This window comes from Cetorhinus maximus, chromosome 9, assembly GCF_964194155.1.
Source record: "Cetorhinus maximus chromosome 9, sCetMax3.hap1.1, whole genome shotgun sequence".
In the NCBI taxonomy this organism is placed as follows: domain Eukaryota; kingdom Metazoa; phylum Chordata; class Chondrichthyes; order Lamniformes; family Cetorhinidae; genus Cetorhinus; species Cetorhinus maximus.
The window spans coordinates 45,129,808-45,150,552 of NC_135887.1; the positions used below are offsets into that span (position 1 = coordinate 45,129,808).

Genomic DNA, 20,745 nt, shown 5'->3' on the forward strand with positions numbered 1-20,745 from the left:
TAGTGAGTTATTAGGAGAGGGGTACTGTACATACAACCTACCTAACTGGGACTTCACTGCAAGTTCTCTGCTGGATTACAGTTCTAATAAAATCGGTCAGCATGACTGTGTAGTTGATGGTAGTGATCACACCAGTCATTGCCAAGCCTTACATTGTGTTTTTACAAGCTTGGAAACGAGCATATCGGCACGAGACTAACAGGTCGCTGGTGCCTGTGATACAAAAATGGCTGTAAGTGAGAATTCATGTTGACTGGCAGTGGAGTTGATGAATGGGAAAGTCTCACCGCTGACTGGAATGCCTGGAAACAAGCAGTCAGGAAGGATGCGGAAAAAGCAGAGGACATAAGAAATGATCGGATTGTGGAAAAAGCCCACAGGAAGGAAAAGACATCAGTTTGACCTCTGGCCATCTGTGCCAGCTGCAGAAGGGACTGCCACACACAAATTGGCCTCTACACCCACAACAATGGATGTTCAATCCAGAAGTGACACACACCATGGGCGTAGTCCATCGCCTTCGGAGACAGAGGGATGCCATCAAGATGAATATATATAAAATTTGTGCCTTATTTTATAATGAAAGCGTCCTGTGGTCCAAAACTGAGGCTATGCACCTGAAGAAGGATGTGAACCAACCCGCTAACTAGCAACTTGCTGCTCCTCTACTCCCAAACACCACATGGTCCAGCTTTCTCGTGCTCTGTGATTCACCAAAATTATTTAAATCCCCTAAGGTAAAAGCAAAATACTGCAGATGCTGGAAATCTGAAATAAAAACAGAGAATGCTGGTAAAACTCAGCAAGTCAGACAGCAGCTGTGGAGAGAGAAACAGAGTTAACATTTCAGGACGATGAATAGAAAGGTACGAGTTTTTAAGTCAGTGGGGGTGGGGGGAGGAGTGCCAGGAAGACTCAGCAGCTCTGACAGCTTCTGTGGAAAGAGAAACAGAGTTAACGTTTCGTGTCAATATGGCTCTTCTTCAGAGCTGAAGAGGTAGAAATATGGTGGGTTTTATACTGCATTAGAGGGGGTGGAGCAAGTGGAGAAAAATAGGCAGTCAGGGATAGGTAAGAGCTCAGGAGAGATTAAATGACAAAGGTGTCATGGGCACAAGACAAAGGGAATGGTAGTGATAGTGTTAAAGTCTAAGGCTTGTGTTTTAGTGGCATAAAGGTCGGATAGCAGAACAAGGGTTAGTACTTTCTGAAAACAAAACACGGGGGCAAGAGCACTCTCATGCTCACATTTCTGTCCTTGGCCTGCTGCAATGCTCCAGTGAAGCCAGACGCAAACTTCATCTTCCGATTAGGCACTTTACAGCCTTCTGGACTCAACATTGAGTTCAACAACTTCAAGCCGTGAACTCTGTCCTCCATTTTGATTTTTTTTCCACCACTCCCCACCCTGGTCCCACAAGGGCCAGTCCTCATGCCACCAAAAGAAATGCAGAGTTTTCATGGTGAAAATTAATTCCTCATTGAACACCACCAACACATCAACCTTACTGGTTGTGGGACCTTGCTCTATTCAGATCTGCCTACAATATTAACTGCACTTGAAAAGTAATTCATTGGTTGTGAGGTCCTAAGGATGTGAAAGGCACTATGTGAATGCAAGATAACTGGTTTGAAGAGTGTGCTGATGAATAATGTCTATTGTTTTGTATTTTGAGACTTTGCCCAACTGGAGAGGCTGCTGTGTAATTGTTCCCAGTCCTTTACTTGGATCACAAACCTTTCTCGGATCGTCAGTCAACCTGTTTCAGGTTTCTATCGATGCAGCTCTGAAATTGGCCACAAGATCTGTGAGAGTCAGCAGCTGAGTAAATGGGCTTTGCTGTCAAATACTGTTTGCCTGACATCCCACCTTGCTTCCAACTCATTAGCTGACACAGTGGCATCAATAGAATCCAGGCGGAGATCAGGCATCCTGCCTGTGTGAGGCTGTGGGCACTGATTCACATCATAACACCATGTGGGCTCTGTATAGTTGACCTTTTTAACAGATAAAATGGACCTATCTTTGTTTTTTTTTTATAAATGTGTTGCACTGCAGAACTCAACTATACAAGCTTTTCTTTGTTTGTTGCAGGCATTTTCCGCTGCTTTGTGTTAACATATACACACCCTGCCACTGGTATTCTAGCATTTTAACCATAGAGAAAAGGTATGCCTTCAGCACATGTGGTGAAAGGTTCTTCAGTTCAGCAGTGACATGTTGAGGTGGATGCCAATAGGAAAAGAAAAAGTTTGAAGTAAGAAAAAACTGTTTTGAAATCTCTTCGTCAAGTAAACAGAAATGGATTCCTGGATCAGATGACTTCAGTTGTGAAGAACAGTACAGCCTGTGTGAAGGTGCTAAGGAATGCTTCAGCTTGCAGTAGCCATTATATCTCTGACTTGCCTATCCATACTGTTGTAAAAATCACCCTTCAAACCCGAACAGGGTGGCTTCAACAGCAGCTCATGTGTGAGGCAGCATTCGAGAACTCCCTACTCTATAAATGATTATTAAATGCCCCAGTTTGAGATTTCCTTTACTCCAAAAGAGATTAAAATAGAAGTGGATGCAGCACCGTGAAATCAGTCTCAGACTATTCCATCTAGATTTATTTTGCTAAAGCTTTTTCTCATACATCAGCTATGAATTACAGCAGGATACAATAACATACGATAATCTTTATACAAGTTAAACTCAATTTTATTGCCAATTATCGTTACTCAATTTAACACCATCACCATGGCAACTTGCCAGCCAGATTTTGTCTTAACCCAAAAACCTTTGCTATTTAGCAGAAATGTTTCCCCCAATAGAATACTCTTACTGCAGTTAACAGGTGGAAAAATCTCTCATATTTCCAATGCGAATCACTTGGATGTTCAATCTATCCAATCGTAGTTGTCTACAAGAGTGGACAATCTTAAGTGCTCTGTCTTCTTTTTAGCCATAGTCTCAGTTGCTCAATCTGTGAAGTCACGCTGCTTCTTGCAGTGCCTCCAGCTGCTGCATACTGCTCCACACTGTTGGTGTAATTCCACACCTTCGACACATCACTCTCAAACAGGGGACTTTTTGCAAAAGAGAGAGACATTTTATTAGGTGGAACACAACACTTAGACCATTGTCACTCGGGCGATTTGCAACAAAGGTGATTGTTCCGACATAAAACATATCCGAGTGCAAAACAAACACTTATGTGGTAAAGCCTCGATACATGCTTATCCTGAATTTTTACTGGAATTATAATTAGCACATTCTGTTTAACTTGTTTTTTAAATTAATCCCCACCTCCCACATTTCAAACAAAAAATTACACCTAGGGGAGAATTTTCTCCCCGTTAGGGGTGCTAAGCGGGAGCCAGCTCAGGCGGGTGCGTAGTTGATCGCTGCCCACGGTCAGCGGCGCGCCGCCATTTTACGTGGGCGGGCCAATTAAGGTCCACTCAGCGTGACATGCACCCCGAAGCGCTGAGCACTCCCTGTGCGGGTGGGGGGGAAGGAGGCTGAGTCGGGGCCTGCGCTCTTTCGTGCATGCATGCGAAAGAGCGCAGAAATCTCCCTGAGGCACAGAGCTGCCTCAGGGAGATTAGTTTGATTATTATTTGAAATAAAGAAAGAAAAAAATTATTCAGACGTGTCCCCTCATGTGACAGTGTCACATGAGCTGGGACATGTCGCTGATTTTTAATAAAAATTTTCATTTGTTTTATAAAGCCTTCATGAAACCTCATTCTGCCTGTGGATGAGGTTTCATGATAAATGCAAAGGCCGCCTGGGCTCTTCGCCTGCCTGCCAACCTTAAGGTTGGACAAGCAGCTATGTTAATTCTTTTAATTGGTATTTAAATGGCCTTAATAGGCCTTTGATTGTTCGGTGGACACGCAGCCAACTCCGGTGCTTGCCTGACGAACTGAAAATCTGAATGGCGCGCGGTGACGTTGGATTGCATTCAACCACGTGCCATTTTACATGTCGGCGAGCGGGGCCCGCCCCTGCACGCCAACCAGAAGATTCAGGCCCTAGAGTAGGCACACAAGATAAGTAAAATGAAAAATTCACAGTAAAACTCTTTCATGGGTATCCAAGGATTTTCTAAATTGTAATAGCAATAATTCTGTATCTTTGTTGAAAATAGTTTCCTTCCTTGATTTGGTAATTAGGAGATAAATTCAAAACAAAATGTTTTTCCCCAATAAATGACGTGTAAATTTCAAGTTAATTTATTTTGTTCAAACATAACCAGTTGTTCTACTCCTAGGTATAAAAATACTATTTAGATGTTTTTCCAAAGTAGATGTAATTAAGTACTAGGCAGAAACAAATCAGTTCCACCTTCTGTTAAAACAGAAAAAAATTCTGCTTCCTTTCGAGTGCCCATTGATTTCCCAACTTCAATGTTCAGATACAACTAGAAACACAGAAAAACGCAAGTCTTACCATATCGCTACAGGAAATCTTCTACCTCTTTCTCATCAGCCATCCGCCTTCCCAAGCATAATTTCACCAGCACTGCCTCAGCCCTAACTTGGGCTTCCTGCTACTTGTTCCTTGTCTACCCCAATCCAAATCCCATCTGCTTAGGCCTCAACTCCTACTTGCTCCTCATATTACCCTCTTGCATCTTCTCATAGCCCCCACTCTTTAACGTCAAACAATGGCACTGAAAAAGAACTAGCTTGAAAAGCGAATCACCAACCTGTTGTGACTCACTATTGTTTTGTGTATTGATATCAACCCTTACCAATAAAGATGAATGCAATTGATCTATAATACATACCTAATGGTCTTCAAATCATCCAGGGAGAGCTGATTTACTTCAATACCTTTCACTTCTGCCAAATGAACAGCTCTTCCTGAAGCACTGTGGGCTTCTCTAAAAGGCATCTGCAAAGAGTCAAATCTGGTCAAGAATTCAGAAGCAGACTGAAAAATATGCCAACACACACACACACACACACACACACACACACACACGAGTTTAACCACGTGGAATATCTAATTATATAGTAACCATTGTACATGGGATGTTTGTGGTCTTCAATAGAACTAGGCATCATGGGCCCATTTAGAGAGAGATACTTCAATCCAGAATACTAGAGGTTAACCAGACTGAGTTGAAAATCACTGAAATGATGGTTAGATTTCTGAAATGATTGAAGGCTTTAACAAAACAAAGGCAACAAAAACAAAACAGTCACAGTTTAGTAATTTCGACTTTGCATCCTTTATCACTGCTTAATGCTTGATAGGCTGTAACAACATCCCATCTAAGTCTGTGTTTCTAGGGATTATTTCACATAAAAACAAAAAGGCAATAGATTTTGATTTATTATCACTGCTGAAGTATCATCAAACTTCATGAGTAACGAAGCAACCTGTGCAATCAGAAAAGCAGAAAGACATACAGAACCAAGATGCACATACCAATATCGTTAATGGAATTGATATTCTAATACTGTAGAAATCTCTTAATTGGAAATTAAACTTAGTGTAGAGTAACCTTTTTGAGAACTGAATGACTTTTGGAACTTGTGCATTTGTTAACTGCCAATGTTAATTTTCCTAATGAAGTAGACTACACTATAAGAGATTGTGGGAGGTACATCACTGTCACCCTCAATAAGAGGGTGATGGTGTAATGGCTGATTGAGTGGAGAGATCTGCAGAATAGGGCTGAGGTGTACAGCAAAGCAGCAGATCTAATCGTCCAGCTAGAAGTTGCTGGGCAACTACTTGTGTTACTGTACTTGATGTTCAGTGGCTCTCGACACCACAGCAGGATAGCCCAAGCCTAGAGCTCTAGGCTGTAATGCACCAGCTGACCTTAAATAGTCTTTTTTGGAATTGGTCAATGAACAGCAGATGGGTCTGACTTTTGCACCATTATTATTGACTGGTGGTTTTAAGGAAGACAATGCTTGCTAATCTACAATGACTTTCTTGCCGGAAGATCTCCAGTGGCTGCAAACGTGCAACTGCTAAATTCACTGGGCGATGCTGATGGGCATTAAAAAACAGTTTCAGCTTTAAGGCATAGTAAAAATGCTCACCTTCTTTCGAACCAAGTAATAAGCCAGATCTGTAGCCAGCATGTCTGGGCTCAAAGCCTTCTCCATGGCATTTTCATGAACCTTCAGGAAAAAGTAACATCACACACAATTAACTAAACACTCTTTTTTTTGTTCTTTGATGGGAGTGGGCACTGCATGGTGGGATTTGAACCTGTGTCCCTATTAGCCTGGGAGTTTGGACTACTTTTCCAGTGAGATTACCACTACACCACCCTTCAAAGCAGCATGAAAGTCTAGGGGAAATACTTCTTATTCAAAGTATTTCACCATGCTCCCCCTACTGCAACCTTATAGATTAAAACATTAGCCTCATGAGAATTTGGAATAACATTTAAAAGGAACAGAATTAGGAGACAGTCAGGCAGTTGTGTCTCAACAAAAAGTACTCAGAGTAAGACTTTAGCTCCTGATTCCTACAAGCATTTAACAAGAATTTAAATATTTTTTCCAATATTGTATAAAAGTTGTAAAACCTCTGCAACTAGACAATTGGCAGTAATGATAATCTTAATAAATGTTAAATTATTGTTTACAAAGAACAAATCTAAAACTAGGTCCAGAATAGCTCCTGTTCTAAAGTAATAGATCCATAGGGTGTCTTTAAATTAATCGCCGTGAGATGCCAATGACATACTTGCTGAGGTGTTTTAATTTTTGCTAGAAGGTCAAAACCTTGAGCAATGGAAAGTTTGTTCAATTTGGTCATTGAATATTGCATCAAGGGAATTCCCACCTATAGATTAAAACTTCCTTTACTCAATGCTAATGACGTCCTTTAGTCTTGCCTTAGAAACGCTACAACAGTAGCATGAATCTTTGCGATTCCCAATCCGCTGAGCGTAACTGTGTAAATTTTGGATGCAGAATGGAAAGGGAGCACAAACACTCCAGGTTTGATGTTGTCCTTACAGTCAGCAAACAGTGGAACTTTGATTCCAGCATTCCGGGTTGGATTCCAATCAAGGCGTCAGACATGAAATGCAGACTTTTTCCCAGTGTGCCACTCAGCATTAATATTATCCTGAAGCTAAAATGAGGAGGCCATTACCTTTAATGTAGAGAGCACACCTGAAGCCACTTGGAGTACTGCAGAGATGGTGTCGATGCTTTCAAATGTCGCCTCCTTGTCATCCTGTAAAAATGAAACAGATTTTCACGATTCATAACGGACGACACTATTTCATTCTTTCTTTACTTCCTTCTTTCCTCACCTCAATTTTCTCCCTTCCCCTCCTAAAAAGATCAATTTCTTGCTGATGTACAGGGAAAGACTTTGTGCAGAGGAAAGGGCAGTAGAATTTAGTTTTGCGTTTTTTTAGGAATATCGGCAAAATGGGCTGAATGGCAACTTAGGTTCATTGAAACTCTATGGTTCTCTGATGCTGGTTGCGGAACTCATCCAACTGGTCGTTCTTCTTAGACAGCGGTTTGAGGGTCGCAGGAGCTGGTTTTAAACAGTTCCCGCCTAAGCTCGGGTAGCAGCCAGTTTGATTCTCTAATCTATTGGCCAACATCAGGACAGAGAAGGAATCAGAGGTGCATCTGCCAAATTTAATGCTGGGTGCGGCACAACCAATGCAATGTGTACAAGATGCACTGCAGAAACAATGTGATTGACTCGTAAATGCTTGCTGAAATGGCCTAGCAAGCCACTCAGTTGTATCAAACCACTTAAAAGTCTAAAAGGAATGAAACTGGATGGACCACCTGGCATAGACCTAGGCACCGGAAAGGACAACGGCAAACTCAGCCCTCCAAAATCCTCCTTACTAACATCTGTTGGCTAGTGTCAAAATTGGGAGAGCTGTTTCACAGGCTAGTCAAGCAACAGCTTGACATAGTCATCCTCAAGGAATCATACCTTACAGATAATGTCCCTGACACCACCATCACCATCCTTTTGTATGTCCTGTCCCACTGGCAGGATAGACCCAGACGATGTGGCGGCACAATGGTATAGAGTCAGGAAGGAATTGCCCTGGGAGTCCTCAACATCGACTCCGGACCCCGTGAAGTCTTATGGGATCAAGTCAAATGTGGGCAAGCTGATGGACATCCTGCTGATTACCACGTACCACTGTGCCACCCTCTCCCCCTGACAAGCTGATGAATCAGTGTTCCTCCATGTTGAATACCACTTGGAGGAAGCACTGAGGGTGGCAAGGGCACAGAATGTACTCTGGGTGGGGGACTTCAACACCCATCACCAACAGTGGCTCCTAAAACAGGTCCGGCATACCTGCAAATCCTTATTGTATGTGCTTGGCAGTCCTTTAAGACTCATTAAAAATCCGGAACACTGTAAAACAAAAAATAAGAGTAGTTCAATAGTAAACCAGAGATGGGGAATTTCAAATGTTGTCAAACCTAGTGCATTGGTTTTGCACACACATACACTAGACTGCTGGCACAGAATCACCAATGACATCAGCGCAAAAATCGTTGAAAAATTACTCTGAAATTTCAACTTGTGCAGTGGATTTTTACAGCAAATATCACATTACTGCAATTCAGAATCAACACATTGCTGCAATTCAGAATCAACACATTGCTGCAATTCAGAATCAATACATTGCTGCAATTCAGAATCAACACATTGCTGCAATTCAGAATCAACAAAGAGCTTTGTTAAAAAATTCTCAGTTGCATCAGTCAAATCATTCATTGGACTCTCTATGCAGTTGGAGACCTACAACTGGTTGTGGTGACTCCTGGGTTCAGACGTGTATCAACACGAGGAGGGGTTATAAACACTTGTGGTGCCATTTCAACAATACCTGCTTGAAATTTACACAAGGACCACATTCAGCTGTGATGTCCTCAATGGGTGAATTGCTAGCCGATACACAGTTCATGTAAAACATTGGGCAGAATCTTATGTTCCCCCACTGGCAGGTTTGTAGATGGAGGTGGGGGGTGGAGGGGTGTTGGGGTGGGGGGCAGTGGTGACTTTAAAATTCTTCGGACGGCCTTCCCACTGGGCTCTCGCCTGCCCTGACCTCTCTGCAATTTTATGGTGGGACAGGTAAGGCCTGGCCGGTAGCCCCATCCCTGCCCCAATCGAGGTCCTTAAGTGGCCAATTAATGACCACTTAAGGGCTGTTTACTGCCCTGCCTCAGTTTTCAGGCTGGTGGGAGGAGTTCAGGGGCAGGGGGAAGCCCGAAAAGTCACCCTGCTCAGACCTTGGGCAGGAAGATGGTGGGGGCAGGGGGCACCTCCATCAGCAGCCTCCTTTCAGTATCAGGTGCACCCCTCCCCCCCAAAAAAAAGGTCTGACCCCTGAGGCTGCTTGCTCCCTCCCTGGCCTCTTCACCAACACCCGTAGCCCCCTCTGTCTACCACCTCTCTGCCCATCCCTTGGGCCTCACATCCCCTCCTCGCCCTGAGAACCCCAAAACTTACCTGGTTCTGGAGATCCGTGACTTAGGATTCTGGGGACTGCTTGCAGTCCCAGTCCTGTCCAATGTAGCTGAGATGCTGGGACTAGAGAATAATTTGATTGGCTGTCAGCTCTCTCCTCTCGAGTGAGGGGCGAAAGTCCCACCTCCAGCCAATTAACACTCGTCGGAGCATTAAATGGCTGTGGGACAGCCAGTATTAGAGAGGATGTGTTCACCACCGACTCCTCAGATATCGGGAAGGGAAACTCTGCCATCTGAAAAATCTTGGCTATAGTCACTTGGACATGATAGAAGTCAATGCTCGTGTGAAACTGGAGCCCGGCAAAAGGAGGGAAAAATATTTGGGGTAAAAATACCACTTCCATGCAGTCTACATTAACTGTGAAGACTAATTTTTGCGATTTTAGCATGACTGGGAAAGCATGATGGGTGCTGAGGAAATTTTTTAACGCAGCGAGTGGTTAGGATAGAGAATGCACTGCCTGAGAGTGTGGTAGAGCCAGATTCAATCATGCCTTTCAAAGAGAAATGGACAATTGTCTAAAGAGAAAATATGTGCAGGGCTATGGGAAAAGGGTGGGCGACTGGGACTAGCTGAGTTGCTCTTGCAAAGAGTCTATATGGACACATAGGGCTGAGTGGCCTCTTTCTGCACTGTAACCAATGATTTTATGTCTTGTTTTGGAATTTGAGTTTTAATGAAAGTGATTAAGTGCACATAGACACACACAAAAACTGAGACACTACAGTGCTGAGTCATTAATAGTTTGCACTTTGGACTGCGTGAAAACTTCAAACACTCCCAGATCAGATCTTGCACAAACCTCTACACAGTTTTGGTAATGTGCCTAAGTTCTCAATATCTTGCTGACTTCTCAGGTTTGTGACTACTTTTTAAAAAAAGGATGTGGATTTTGAAATTGGAACATTTAATTTCATGAGGGACTACACATATGAATCAATAGTTTAGATTGTATTTGGATTTATTGACTGAAATCCAAAATGTGCAGCTCAGTTATAAATGCTCATGGAGTTAGAACGAGGGAACAGCAGGACTAATGTGGCTCCTCAATTACACTGTCACACAATATCACAATATACTTACCCGCCCAAACACTTGACCAGCCTTGCCTCGAATCAGTTCCAAACTGTCTGCATTCTTCTTCTGGGGCATCAGACTACTCCCAGTGCTGAAAGAACATGAAAACTCATAACAGATGTTCTCTTTCCTTACTCCACCCATCATTAAGATGCACATAACTGACCCCCTCTAAGCAGAAGTGGAACAAAGCAGTCCCCGTGGCACTCTGAATGACAGCAGACTTTCAGAGAGTTTCACACCCTTTCACAATTAACCATATGAAGGAAGTGGAACTTCCTCTTGGGGTATATTGGCCAACTACTTGAGGAATCAGTTCTCCCATGTCACCACCACAGCTGTAGGAACTTGCCTTAAGCAGACAGACGGGGCTGGATTTTTTGCCATGGAGACCGGAATCAAGAGTCGGGATTGTTTTCAGGCCAGGAATCTGCCTCCAGTGCGTAACTGATTACTGCCCCGATTTTCACATGGATGAGTTCTTAATTGATAGGGAAATAGGTTCCTAGCCAATTAGAGCCAGTGGGGCGGGAACAGAGGTGGGTCAGGTGAGGTGTGGGAGTGGTTTAGACTTCCCAAGTCAGCCATCACTGAGGTGCTGGGCGCTCTCAGGAAGAGATCTGTTGATTGTGCCAAAGTCTTTCACAGCACTAGGGAGAATCGAGCTGGAGCCGGAGGCCTGGCAGTAGGAGCAGGGCAGCCCCTCCCTTCTTCAAAGCCGACCTGGATCTCATGTTGGAGACCATGAGGGAGGGGAGGGAAGTTCTCTTCCAGGAGTTGTATCCTTCCAGGCCCTCACTGTCCTCAAAGTCCACACCTCTCTGGGGGGGTCATTTAATGGAGAGCGCAGCAGACCAGAATGAGCAGGACCCTTGCAGAGGGCACCAGCTGATCGATCCAGGTAGTGATATCGCATCTTCAGAAGTCTGATGGTCTGCTCAATGGCTGTCTTAGTGAGAAGATGGCATTGGTTGGTTTGCCTCTGGGGCTTCAGAAGAGGGGCTAGTAACCATGTCTTCAAGGGATATCCTGTGTCCCCTAGGATTCATCCACACACTTGGTGTTGAAATGAAGATTTGAGGCAATATGGACTGGTGAAAGATGAAGGAGTCATAGTAGCTGTCAGGAAAGCGGATGCACACATGGAGAAGGCTCTATTTGCAGTCATAGAACAGTTGAGGGAGTGGAAGCCCTTCCTACTGACGAATCTGATTGGGTGGTCGCTGGGTGTAATTGATGATACTTTGCGCCTCAGGGAGCCCAGCGATGATAGTTAGATGCAGTGCCCTCTGTCCTTGTGAGGCATCATTTGTCATGAAATGAATGTACTGTTCAGCTCTGGCAAAGCCCAGTTTGCAAGATGTCACCAAGGTCTGCAGCTGATCCTTGGAAGAAGTCTGAAATGAAGTGATTTTGATGGTCATTGGCAGAGCTTGGTGACCAGTGCTGTGAGGTATGAGGTCTTCAGCGACAACGGCACTGATCTCTGTGACCATCTGCCTGGAGAGTTACAGTCTCCTGTGGCAATGGATCTTGGTCATCTCCAGATAGCTCCATCTTTGGTGGTAGATCCTGTAATGAGGGTATGGCCTCTGTTGCTTTCCCGCCCTCTCTCCTCTCCAGTGTCCTCCTGCTGCTCAAGGTTCCAGCCTTCCTGTTCGTGCCCACCCCCATTGTCGGCTGCAGCCTTCTTTTGGACAGGTGGACGCCCTATTGTGATTGGCAACCTTGCCTCCTCTTGTGCCCTCACAATGCTAGGGGTGATGACCCACTCAATGCCTGAGTGCTTGTTGCTCACTCTCCCTGCCATCTGCACAGCGCCAAGGAAGCTACTTTGCAAATGCTGAGCCCCCCCCACCCATTGCCCTGCTGACCCTTTTGTGAGGCCAGTGTAATGCCCTGGGTCCTCCATGACTGGCTTCCCATTCTGTACCTGCCTCCCTTCAGCTACTCAGCAACAGATAGCGGGTGAAACCCATGCGCCCGCTTAAAAATTCAAACCTGCCCACAGTTTCTCTAACAGTTAGAATGACTTGAAAACGATGTGTGGGCACAACGGTTTTGGCCATTCCATCTGTTGGCTTTTTGATCAGCTGAGGTGCAGCTAAAATGATCCATTTTAATGGCACATGTCATCTTACAGCAGAGTGTCACAACGTTCACATGAGGTGTCTGCAGTTGGGAGTGTCAGTGATAAACTCTAAAGTATATGGAATATAAGTGAGGTTCAAGTGTAAATATTGAAACTGGGACTCTGGTCTCCTCACCAGCAGTCATAACAGTAACATTGCAATGTACCAGGGTGATTAACTTAACTAAATAATAAAGAAATCAATCCCCTCTACCCTTTTCACTATCATCTTCTATCTAAAGTCAGAATTTCACACTGTGCAGAAAAGCACCTCACAGGAAGACAAACATCTGCACTCAAAACAAAAGGCTCACAGGAGAAATCCTGTAATTATTACAAAACATTTATCCATAAAGGAATTCTATTAAAAAGAAAAGGCAAGAAATATTTCAACCTTGAATGATAAGGTTAAATAGCTCCACAGCTCAGATTTACATGTGGTTATTTATGGATATATTTCTGGTTGTATGTTGGCTAGGCTTCTTAATCTAAACCGCAGCTATCATTCTCTAACTTCCAGCAGCACCCGTGGAAAATTTACGCATTTAATTCTAGATAAAATGTATACCTAACCCCAACAAAAAATGTATTGTTCTTTGGCACCAGCTCCAATAGAAAGTTTAACTAAGCTACTGATTCCGGAATTACCTGTAGGCATCAGACAGGCTTATGAATCCAAATTCCTTGGTGCTGTAAATGATTAGATCCTCAGATATCTTACTCAGGTGAATCAGACACAGGGAGCACCAGAACAGAATCTCAGCTTTAATAAACCAGAGGAAAATGTTAAGTACGTAACCTATAGCAACAAATATGATGTTTCTTATACTAAAAAAAACACCCATAGACATTTTCCTTCTAATTGTAATTAATTTCAAAGGCAACTGGATAAGCAACTAAAGAGAAAAAAATTATTGGCTATTGGGAAAGAAGTGAAACTAGCTGAATGCTCTTGCAGAGAGCCAGCACTCACATGATGGACCAAATGGCCTCCTCTGCGCTGCAACTTTTTAATGATTTTATGATTCTATTTAGCTTCTGAGACTTTATAGAGCTCGTTTGGCTCCTCCTTTGCCAAAAATATACAAAAACATGTTGGCTTAAAGTGTAAAATACTGCAGATGTTGGAAATCTGAAACAAAAACAGAAAATGCTGGAAACTCTCAACGGTGCTGGTCAGGCAGCATCTGTGGAGAGAACAGAGATGCGGCCTGACCTCCTATTTAGGGTCTACAGTACTTTCTGCTCTTGACTTGCCCAATGTGCAAATAAGGAAGAGTTCATTACAGATCACAAGATAGATACAAATGAAGATCATTTGGCCATTGTAGCTCATGCACGGAGAAAGGATCCCACAAACCTACCATCCAACTACTTCAGAAAGAATGATGGGATTTTTGCCTCTACCATCCTACCCAGAAACTCGGTTCACTGATTGAAAAATATCATATGGTCATAAAAACCCATCTGGTTCACTAATATCCTTCAAGGGAGGAAGCCTGTCATCCTTACCCATGACTCCAGACACATTGCAATGTGGTTGACTCTTAACGGTCCTCTGAAATGACCTCGCAAGTCACTCAGAGGGCAATTAGGAACGGGAAATAAATGCTGGCCTTGCCAGTGATGCTCACATCCCAAGAACTAATTAAGAAAACATATCCTTATGTAAGTCCTAAACTTGCCTTTTTCTAGTATATCAATGTCCTTATTGCCCTTGCGTTTTACAGGCAGTATATTTCCTTTCTTGGACAAAAACTCAATCAACAATCCTCACATACCCTTCTCTTCACTTGAATTATCAGCATTTATACTAACAAGTCCCTGTACAGATAAATTTGCCAAAGAGAAGTTCCTCACATCTCTAACAATTCATTCTCTTAAATGCTTCTGTTGGAATTGAATTTTTGAAATGCACCATTAATCTCAGTTTCTCATTCTAAATGCTTCCCTCAATACATTCTTTGTTATTGCAATCCTGCTAATCCCATAGAAATTGTTACACAATACCCCATCTGACCCCCTTTGTGTTTCACTAACCTGCCAGGTTTGAAATGTTGTGCAGGTTTGGAAAATTGTGATAATTTCCCATTTTTAACAATTCAAAAATTATAACATTATCTAAAGCAACAATGCATGTATAGTCTTCACCAATCCTTGCTCCCACCACTGCTGAGTATTTAATTATTTTCTCACTTCTTTCCTTGGCAGAACCCCTATTGTAGACAGAACACCACATGGTATGACATTACTGTCAGGTGGAACCCTCCCCCTTATCTCAGGCAAAAACCCAATGATCCTGCCCCATTCATAGGCAGAAATGTTAAGTAGCAAAACAACTGCAAGACCATTTACTCCAGATGTGGCTGATTTAAGATTTTATTCATAAGCAACATCACAAAACGTATAGGTAGGCAGAGAGAATATCTCAATATAACAACTTGCATTTATGTAGTGCTTTTAATGTAGTAAAGGTCCCATTGCTTCACAGGAACATTCTCAAACAAATCTTGGCACCAAGTCATAAAACATACTGGGGCAGATGACCAAACGTTTGGCCAATGCGGCAGGATTTAATGAGCATTTTGAAGGTGGAATGAGAGGTATAGAGAGCTGGAGGGGTTTAGGGAGGTAAGTTCAGGGCCAAGGCAACTGAAGGCACACCAGCCAGAAGCTGAGTAATGTGAATCAGGGATGTGCAGAAGTCCAGAATTGAAGGAGCGCAAAACATTTGGAGTTGTGGGACTGCTGGAGGTTAGAGATATCGGGAGGGGTGAAGCCACAGGAGGGATTTGAAAACAAGGATGAAAAATTTAAAATATAGTCACTATGACTGCAGAATCTAAGAGAATTACCCTAGATTTCAGGGTCAGTAACATTTATGTTTGAAAAAAAAACTGTGTTTACTCTCGGTATAATCATCTACAAATTATTTAGTTAGTGAAAGGAATTGTACTTGCCAATAAAATCTCGTCCACTGGTTGCATCCATGCTATTCAAACTGATGGCATCAAATTGCAGCTCTGAAAGTCAGTTTGACAATTAGTGTAATGCAGTTTAATTCTTGATGGACAATAAAACAAACTTATTGGAGGTCCCATTTTAAGCAATTCAATCCCAGGGAATTTTGATGCAGATATTTGTCCTAAAGAAAACACAATAGACTGTGCTCCTTTTCAGAATAACTATCAGTAAGGTTTCTGCCATTTTTCTCTCCACTCCCTAACCCTCTTGGGCAATCTGCAGTGGACTGCGCTCAACCTTCCACAGTTATTGATGAAGTTGTATTGCTCAAAGAATACATTCAGTATTTAGACACCATTAGACTCAATTTATGAAGGCTAATGTAAAAATATAACAAGGAAATAAAATTAAGTAAGTAGTCTTCTAGGGTTATTGAAATAGCCAGTAACTAATTAGCACAGTCCTAATCAACTACTAAAACTTGAGCATTTTTTAGAAATTTAAAAACTTACCCTTAGAAAGGAATTCTCTGTCAATATTAAAGGGGTTTCCAGCAATAGCACCGCTAGGAAATAAAAACAGTAAGTTTAAATGAATAGGTCATGGGACATTTCTAATTGATGCAGTTAATATTGAAGGACAAACTTGTCCCAGTTTGCTAGCAAGGAGAACCAGTATATTAAATTACCGCACAAAGAACTAAGATGATTCAATAAAAGAAGCATTATGTTAAAGATACGAGAGGTGGCTGTCCTCGTCATTAAACTGCACATTTCTCTTGGCTTCCCATTGGTATAATCAATATTGGTACAGTGTGAATTCAATTCACACTAGTCAGTCACGTGTCTTTGTGAGATGTTCTGTCAGTTCAGTGGAATGAAACATTTACTGGTTCCTTATGTTTAAAGAAAATTACACCGGTTTAAAAAACCCAACACAAGGCACCACACTACTACAAATACTGCATTTCATATAAAAATATCTCTCACAAAAAGAAATATGGAACACATTTATGTTCTTCTGTGTTTTCAAGAGGAGAACTGAGTGCCTGAGCTTCATGCTAGTTAAGGCCAGAGCAATAAAGGTATTTTTAGAAAAGCAGTTTGGCGCAATAGGATAGGAAACCAATTCCTAATGGCAGTATGATGGTTAATCCTCAATTTTAGTGTGGATAGTTGAAAATGGGGAACTAAGCTCTCAGTTTTTGTTGCCATGATCTCCAATGCTATACTGAGGGCAGGGTAGAGAAAACAAAAAGAAAAACATGTATTTTGCATTCAATGTCAACTATGCAAAAAAACACAATGGTTTTGTGTTTGGTGTATCTGTGCATTACAATAGCCAAAGGAAACTGGTTGCTTGCTATCTAGCCCTGGTCTTTAGCTAATCTCTAGCATCTTCAGGCACTATAAATTAAATGGCTTGATGTGAAATACCATTGGAGCAGCTAGAGTAGAAAAATATCTAGAAACCAAAATAAATAGTCAACATGGATTTTAAAAAGGGGCACTCTTGCTTGACCAATCTCCTTGAATTCTTTGAAGAGGTACCAGAGAGATTAGACAAATGTAGTGCTTGAAGTGTAATTTATCTAGATTACCAAAAGGCCTTTGATAAGATGCCACATGTTAGACTAACAAATAAGCTCAGAGATGTGGAGTCAGGGGTCAAGTAGCAAAATTGATAGCTAGGTGACTTGAAGAAAGCAGAGTGTGGGGGTAAAGGGTAGCTGCCCAGTGTGGCAGAGGTGAAAAATGGAGTCCCACAAGGATCGATGCTGGGACCAATGTTGTTCACAATTTATATTAACAGTTTAGACATTGGAATCAAAAACACAATTTCTAAATTAGCAGATGACACGAATTTTGGTAAGGGGTTGTTACAGTCAACACTGAGGGGGACTGCAACAAATTACAAGACATTGATAAACTTGCAGAGAAGGGCATATGTGTGCTAAATGAATTGCAGCATAGACAAGTCTTCTTCTTGAATACTTTGCCTGAAGGCAGGTGATTCTTCAGCATACCACAGCAGAGTGCTGTGATTTAATCTTCTACTGGTGGGGCAAGGAGACAGGCCCCAAATCTAACCCAACCACAACGGGGATCAATCTCCCTGCTGTTGGCACTAATCTGAGGCACACTTTAGCAGTCTAACCACCTGAGTTATCCAGCACCCCCCAACCTCTCCGCCAACAGACAAGCATGAGATAAGAAAAATAAGGTCAAATTTTACTTGGTAAAATAACAATCTAATGGGGTAAGGAGCAAAGGGATCTGGGAGTTCAAATATACAAATTACTAAAGGTAGCAAGACAGTTTCATCAAGACATGAAAAAGCAAATTAAGTACTAGGATTTATTTCTAGAGGAATAGAATTGAAAAATAGAGAAGCTACAATAAAATTATATTGGAACTTGGTTAGATCACACTTGGAGTACTGTGTACAATTCCTGTTGTTATATTATGCAAAAGGATAGAGAGGTACAGGAAAGGTTTCGAAAGGATTTACAAGGATGGTCCCAGAAATAAGAGGTTATACCTATAAGGAATGAATGAATGAATGAATGTTTTCTCTTGATAACAGAAGGCTCAGGGGCAGCCTGATAGAGTTCTTTAAAATCCATGAAAGGTTTTGATCATTTAAGTCGCAGAGAGAATATTTCCATTTGTGGGGAAGAGCAAAACCAGAGGCCAAAAGATGGTTGCCAAGAAATCAAGAGAGTAATAAGGATGTGTAACTTAATACCACAACGAGTGGGTCAGGCAAATAGCATAGATGCATTTAAGGGGGAAACCAGGTAAGCATATGAGGGAGAAGGGAATAAAGGATTATGCTGGGAGAGTCAGAGAAGGAAAGACAGGAGAAGGTTCCAGTGGAGCGTAAATGCTTACCTGGACAGATTAGGTTGAATGGCCTGTTTCTGTGCTGTACATTCTACAATACTCTTATGTAATATTTATTATTTCTTTCTATAAGGCAGTTGATAAATAAAAAAAAGATATAGCACCTTCCTAATGGCAGGACATTGGTTCTTTTCTTAATTTCGTCCAGTCTCTCAGCATCACGAGACAAAGCAACAGCGTGGCTATAACATAGACCAAACAGGATCTTTCAACAAAATATAGCAACAAATTAACCACTTACAAGTCTGTAGTCAACACCATAGTTCATTCATATTAATGATTTTCCAAAAAATGACAATAACCTTTCTCGGATTTTTCTGAGTGGTCAGTGCCCAATTAAAATAAGTTACATTGATATAACACCTTTAATAGCTTCTAGATGTCCCACAGCACCCTGATGCCACTGTTGAAATGTGATCACTGTCATGTTATGCAGCAGCCTACCAACAGCAAATGATCTGATAATCCAGTTTTGGTAGTGATGCTTGAGATATTCATATTGGCCAGCACACTGGAGGAACTCACTGCTCTTCTTAGAATAGTGCCACAAGATTTTCTACATGCACGTGGGCAGGCAGAGTTTAGTTTCATGTTTTGGCAAAAATCAATGTGGTATTTCTTGTACCACAAGCAAGATTGCAATTGTTTCTTTGCATAATTTATAACCATTTTTATTATGGTAACACTGAAATAACTTTCAAACTGGAAATAAAAACAAACTTTAATCATCCCTAAATGGTGCCCACTGACATCTCATGGTTGAAATCACTGAATTTCACCAGCCGGTTAAAAACCTTTATTCTAATACTCAAGCTATTTCTTTGCAAACCTCTGAACAGATCCCATATTACAGCAGTCATTTGAAGATTAGATTTAACGGTATGAATGCATCACACAGTGTGTGATGGTAAAGTGACCTCTGTTGTTATCAGTGTTAACAAATTTAACTATGGGCTTAATAAATATCATCATTCTGAATGTTTCTGCCACTTTCAGCTGCTTAATCTAACACCAATTAAATTAGTGATCACCTCAGAATCCAGTGACTCCATCGAATTGGCTGTGCTCTTTGCATATGAGTATATCCAGGAAAAAGGATATCAATCTCACTGAGGACAAAGGATACTTAGTTACTAACACACAGAACAGAAAGTATTTTAACAATGCATTAGCAGAATCACACACTTATGGAATTGACTATCAGAAATAATAGTTCATAACTGATACCTTGTGAAAAGAAACTGAATTGGGCAGAGAATCCATGAGTGAGGTTGTTACTCACAGGCTCCAGAAGGGACAGATGTAATGGGTTGAATGGTCTTTACTATCTAAGTTTACTTAATTTCCTTGATAGTAATATAATGATGTGTTTGATAGCCCAGCTCGTTAAGCAGCAAGTATTAAGAAACAGGCAGCGATGGGGGGGAGTTGTGGGGGGGTGGTGTGGGGAGTGGAAATTAAAATCAGCCACCGATCCCACTGCATATCATTACCCAGCGACTTCTGGCGGAAGTCACATCGAGTGAAGGCAATATCCGGCTTGGCTTTGATCCCACTCCCCCACCCTCCCCATCCATCTTGCCAACTGAGACTTTTGCAGTGACTATTGAGCTGATGCTGGTGCCAATAGGGCTCTGGAACTGTATTTATTTTTCCTTAGCGTTAGGCAGAAATGAAGGAAAGGGGAAAAAAATAGTCATGATCTTTGCTCCTGCTCACCAAAGTAACTCCTGCAGGAAATGTGGACATGCAAAGAGGACTGGAATGGACATGGCTCTGATTTTTTTCCTGAATGGTAGCCTTCAGACAGCCCCTGTCTGGCCTTAAGCTGGAAGAACGGTCATCTGGAAGAAGTACCAGAGAGCTGTCTACCCATGCGGAGTGGTTACTCCAACATGAGGTCAGCACCTACTGCACAGGAGGTTAAGACCAAGTTACAAAGACAGATATGAAAAACAAATAGTGACAGTGATTAAACTGGCTATACTAGTGCCATACATGGCGAGGGAATTATGATACTGCAGACAGAGGTTCAACATGCAGACAGAACCACAACAGGCCAGGTCCAAAGTTTTACTTTGATTAATAATATATTCCCCACTGAAACCAGAGATTCTGCTCAATTCACATTACATCATTTAAACCACATAATGCAAAATAAATCTCTA

General features: G+C 42.0%; 1 protein-coding gene across 2 annotated transcripts in view; it reads right to left on the reverse strand.

Moving 5' to 3' along the window:
- Positions 1–2,586: 2,586 nt before the first annotated feature.
- Positions 2,587–20,745, reverse strand: part of asl (argininosuccinate lyase) — a 31,900-nt gene continuing 13,741 nt past the window's right edge. For both annotated transcript variants that reach the window (XM_078548615.1, XM_078548614.1), the window contains 11 exons: positions 19,609–19,686; positions 18,682–18,759; positions 16,184–16,236; positions 15,668–15,730; positions 13,356–13,470; positions 10,583–10,667; positions 8,315–8,374; positions 7,124–7,207; positions 6,055–6,135; positions 4,782–4,888; positions 2,587–3,072 (listed from right to left, as the gene is read on the reverse strand). In XM_078548615.1, coding sequence (XP_078404741.1) covers positions 2,925–3,072; positions 4,782–4,888; positions 6,055–6,135; positions 7,124–7,207; positions 8,315–8,374; positions 10,583–10,667; positions 13,356–13,470; positions 15,668–15,730; positions 16,184–16,236; positions 18,682–18,759; positions 19,609–19,686 — 952 coding nt within the window. In that variant the 3' untranslated portion in view covers positions 2,587–2,924. The remainder of the gene's footprint in view (positions 3,073–4,781; positions 4,889–6,054; positions 6,136–7,123; positions 7,208–8,314; positions 8,375–10,582; positions 10,668–13,355; positions 13,471–15,667; positions 15,731–16,183; positions 16,237–18,681; positions 18,760–19,608; positions 19,687–20,745) is intronic.